General features: G+C 38.9%; 1 protein-coding gene across 1 annotated transcript in view; it reads right to left on the bottom strand.

Annotated features, from left to right (window-relative positions):
* LOC109235916 overlaps positions 1 to 1,150 on the bottom strand; it is a 1,669-nt gene extending 519 nt beyond the window's left edge. Inside the window, exons 1-4 of the mRNA XM_019402158.1 lie at positions 1,052 to 1,150; positions 409 to 897; positions 270 to 323; positions 115 to 207 (exon numbers count right to left, since the gene is read on the bottom strand). Coding sequence (XP_019257703.1) covers positions 115 to 207; positions 270 to 323; positions 409 to 897; positions 1,052 to 1,150 — 735 coding nt within the window. The remainder of the gene's footprint in view (positions 1 to 114; positions 208 to 269; positions 324 to 408; positions 898 to 1,051) is intronic.

The following is a 5,388-nucleotide window of genomic DNA, read 5'->3' as shown; positions in this document are numbered from 1 at the left end:
ACAAAATGTATTTACACCAAATAAAAAAAAGGAAGGACCGACTCAATGTGTCCCGCATCCGGTGTGTCTCATTGTAGCCGTCGGCCTGAGGCGTATCCCCTCCCGCCCGGGTACGCTATCAGGATCATCATCATCATGTTTTCTCCTTATAGCCGGATGCGGCGCAGGATGACATGTATCGATGGTGCTGTCAGGTCCAGTAGAATGCTATAGTTTAGAAAATTACATAATAATTCATAAATAATTCATAATAATTTATATTATCTTACCATAATCGTGTCTGGATCCTGAATGTAGTCATCTGTCGCAGCATCACATGAAGCCTGAAATAAGGAAATTAATATAGTGTAACAAAATAAATAAGTTATAGTTAAAACAAATTCAAATTCAATACTAATAAACTCATACCTGCGCATGTGAAGAGCTGCCATAACTCAGTCGGCGCCCACTAAATAAATCTCGGGTCGGTCGACCCTCATCAGTGGTAGACGGGCCAGGGAAATATCTACCCCACTCAGCTCCTTGAAAATCCGAGCCCGTGATCAATAGTTGACCCGATGGGGTCATCTGTGATGGCACTGGAGTGTCAAAAATTCCCAGGCTGTAAGATGGCATGTCAGTCTCATGCATGCCACCTGTCATATCAGCAGCAACATCATCGTCAGGAGCATCATGGCCCCCCTGCTGAACACCACCTCCTCGGGCAGCACGAGGTCGTCGGGCACCAGCAGCTCGTCGGGCACCACCACCTCGTCGGGCACTACCACCTCGTGGGATACCACGACCTCGCTGGTACGTGGCTGGGTCAATATAATCAGCCTCGTGTGCTAAACGCTGATCCGATCGGGCCCGCTGCAATGTCTGGGCAGCCAAATCCATGAATCGACGACTGTAGTCCTGCATGACCACAGGATCGTGGACATAACTCTGCATCTGCTACCCCATACGATAGACCGTATGCAATCCAATCGCCTGCGCAAAAGTAAAGAATTTAAACTACGTATTTGGTACGAAATTACAGGTATATAATTAATTATAACAGAAAACATACCAGAGCCTCGTGTCTCACGGCGTATGAGATGTACCGACCTTCTGCTTGATGAACTGGGTTCCCGATAAAAAGTCGGGAAACAATGCGGTACCATGCCATATAACCTTCAATAGGAAAGTGCTGCGGAGTTGGGTTTAAGTCACCTCGCCTGTCCCAAATAGCCAGCTGGGCGTTAAGCTAGTCAATAAATGTGTCGTCCACCCTAGACCGATCATCCCTCTCATAATGTAAAGGATGCCATGCAGGCGGAGTCGGTATAGGCTGCGACAGGCCAAACTGACGAAAAACCCGCTCTGAGGCATGATGCTCCACAATATCGAGGCATATGAGGGACAGAAGCCCTCCAAATATGTCGGCTGAACGTACAATACGCTGGCAGGGTACCTATCACCTCCTCATTGTACGGCGTCCAGATGAACTATCAAATAACAACACAAACCGTTAGTATGTGCAACACTAAATTAAACAATAACTGGTACGTTTAGTTAGATATTCACCTGTGCGTCCTCCAGCAAATCCAAGACATCCCTAATGCGGGGGAGATTATGATGGGCATCATACTCTCGTTCAAGTCTACGACGCATAACCCACCTACAAGCTAGAGGGAGATTCGGAATGTCTGCATTAGCCGGTAGCTGTGGTAGAGGTGGCCGAAGCTGCAGAAATCGCTCATAGACCCAAACCTAACATAGAAAGTTGATGTATAGTGTCAGATAAACTATAACTACGTAGAATTGTAACTAACGGACATATTCGTTGAATATGTTGTCACCTGTAGAAGCGGCAGGAAGCCACAAACGTCTCTCTGTGTGCCCATGGATGCCCGACACATCTGCCTGTACAAAAATGAGAGGACAGCACCACCCCAGTTGTAGCTGGTTGTATCCTCGAACCGGGTGATATGATGCAGAAAACGGAGGCTCACTAGGTTCCCCGAAGTGTTTGGGAACAAGACCCCCCCAAATAGAAGGAGCAGCAACAGCCTCGTGTATCGCTGCACATCCACCTCCCTGGCTCGTCGGTGATAGTATCGTGGAGCTGCACCAGGTGGTCTCTAATGGGGACTAACTGTATGCGACTGACCCCAGACGCTACCTCCTGGCCCTCCGGCATGAAACCAGTGTGCATGTGCAGCATATCCCAATATGCCTCCCGCGGATAATATCTCATGGTCGTAGGGAGTAAAACAGGCAAGCCATCAGCGGACAAGCCATATAAAATCTCTGCGTCCTGGAGTGTGATGGTGGCCTCGCCAATGGGAAGATGGAAAGTGTGCGTCTCCGGTCGCCATCGCTCAATCATGGCCGTGATCAAAGCATAGTCGAGCTGTATCCGACCAATCCTAATAATCCTATAAAATCCCATCTCCTCCAAGTGATGGACCACGCGGGGATGTAGAACGCGGGGAGGACTCAAAAACTCCCATAGTAGATCCACTCTCCTGGCCCGAAACGTCGTAGTAAGCAACTGTCCCTCCCAGATATACTCGGATCTATGCTGGGGCTGTAGGGCTAATAGATCCGACGTCCAAGGCCGGGATGTATAGGCGCATCCATGTCGTCAACTGTAAAATCATAATTTTTAATAACTTAATTGTACAAAATTATCATTAATAATTATGTATTTTTTTTATAATTGAAATTCATATTTTTTAATAACTTAATTGTATAAATTACTTACGTATGGATTCCGGGCTCGATATTTTGAGGCCCAGTGGCACCAAATTATCATTAATAATTATGTATTTTTTTTATAATTTAAATTCATATTTTTTAATAACTTAATTGTACAAATTACTTACGTATGGGTTCCGGGCTCGATATTTTGAGGCCCAGTGGCACCAAATTATCATTAATAATTATGTATTTTTTTTATAATTTAAATTCATACTTTTTTAATAACTTAATTGTACAAATTACTTACGTATGGATTCCGGGCTCGATATTTTGAGGCCCAGTGGCACCAAATTATCATTAATAATTATGTATTTTTTTATAATTTAAATTCATATTTTTTAATAACTTAATTGTACAAATTACTTACGTATGGATTCCGGGCTCGATATTTTGAGGCCCAGTGGCACCAAATTATCATTAATAATTATGTATTTTTTTACAATTTAAATTCATATTTTTTAATAACTTAATTGTACAAATTACTTACGTATGGGTTCCGGGCTCCATATTTTGAGGCCCAGTGGCACAAAATTATCATTAATAATTATGTATTTTCTTATAATTTAAATTCATATTTTTTAATAACTTAATTGTACAAATTACTTACGTATGGATTCCGGGCTCGATATTTTGAGGCCCAGTGGCACCAAATTATCATTAATAATTATGTATTTTTTTTATAATTTAAATTCATATTTTTTAATAACTTAATTGTACAAATTACTTACGTATGGATTCCGGGCTCGATATTTTGAGGCCCAGTGGCACCAAATTATCATTAATAATTATGTATCTTTTTATAATTTAAATTCATATTTTTTAATAACTTAATTGTACAAATTACTTACGTATGGGTTCTGGGCTCCATATTTTGAGGCATATCGGCTATATATTTTTTTTTATAATTGAAATTCATATTTTTTAATAACTTAATTGTACAAATTACTTACGTATGGATTCCGGGCTCCATATTTTGAGGATCGAAATACCAGTAATAGATACTAAAACAAAAGAAATTCTAAGCTAAAATACTACACATTACTACGCTACAAGGCTCTAAATTTTACTACGCTAAAAGGTTCTACGTTTTACTACGCTAAAACGGTCTAGATTTTACTACGGTAAAAAATAATCTAAACTAAACATAAATAACAAATAAATTTAATTGCAAATAAAACACAAAACGGCATGAAAGCACATATATATAAATGAGAAATTTATTTGACAAATTTATATTTTTATATAAAACAGTAAAATTAAATCCGGATAAATTTAAGATGCTAATTTCGAAAATAAAACCACCAACCGAAATAGAACACATACAAATCAAATAATATGCATTATTATAAAAGTTTCAACTTAAAATAAATCGAAATACCTCGATTTAGAATTTTCGGAAAGCAAATAGATCGAAAATTTGACTCCGAAAGCGTGAATCAACAATAACAAGAAGCTCTACTCGAGTGTGGGACCTACGTTCTTCAAGTTTTATGTGCCGGGGGACCCAAATTTTTTTTTTTTTTATAATGGCGGACAGTGGGGGGACCAAGTTTTGGATTGGGGATTAGAATAATGGTGAAGAAGAAGACGGGTGAAGAAGGTGGAGGGTTTTTTTGTTGAGGGATATAACGCCAGGTTTTCTGGCGCTATATCACTGTGTCAGTGTATAACGCCAGAAAACCTGGCGCTATATTACTCTGACAGTGTATAACGCCAGAAAACCTGGCGCTATACAATAACGGTGCAGTTACCGTTATTATACANTGATCAAAGCATAGTCGAGACTGTATCCGACCAATCCTAATAATCCTATAAAATCCCATCTCCTCCAAGTGATGGACCACGCGGGGATGTAGAACGCGGGGAGGACTCAAAAACTCCCATAGTAGATCCACTCTCCTGGCCCGAAACGTCGTAGTAAGCAACTGTCCCTCCCAGATATACTCGGATCTATGCTGGGGCTGTAGGGCTAATAGATCCGACGTCCGAGGGCCGGGATGTATAAGCGCATCCATGTCGTCAATTGTAAAATCATAATTTTTAATAACTTAATTGTACAAAATTATCATTAATAATTATGTATTTTCTTATAATTTAAATTCATATTTTTTAATAACTTAATTGTACAAATTACTTACGTATGGGTTCCGGGCTCGATATTTTGAGGCCCAGTGGCACCAAATTATCATTAATAATTATGTATTTTCTTATAATTTAAATTCATATTTTTTAATAACTTAATTGTACAAATTACTTACGTATGGGTTCCGGGCTCCATATTTTGAGGATCGAAATACCAGTAATAGATACTAAAACAAAAGGAATTCTAAGCTAAAATACTACACATTACTACGCTACAAGGCTCTAAATTTTACTACGCTAAAAGGGTCTACGTTTTACTACACTAAAAAGGTCTAGATTTTACTACGCTAAAAAATAATCTAAATTAAACATAAATAACAAATAAATTTAATTGCAAATAAAACACAAAACGGCATGAAAGCACATATATATTAATGAGAATATTAACAGACAAATTTATTTGACAAATTTATATTTTTATATAAAACAGTAAAATTAAATCCGGATAAATTTAAGATGCTAATTTCGAAAATAAAATCACCAACCGAAATAGAACACATACAAATCAAATAATATGCA

The sequence above is a fragment of the Nicotiana attenuata genome, chromosome 12 (genome assembly GCF_001879085.1).
Source record: "Nicotiana attenuata strain UT chromosome 12, NIATTr2, whole genome shotgun sequence".
NCBI lineage: Eukaryota > Viridiplantae > Streptophyta > Magnoliopsida > Solanales > Solanaceae > Nicotiana > Nicotiana attenuata.
The sequence above is the reverse complement of the archived record's forward strand: the minus strand, read 5'-3'. Positions and strand labels throughout refer to the sequence as shown.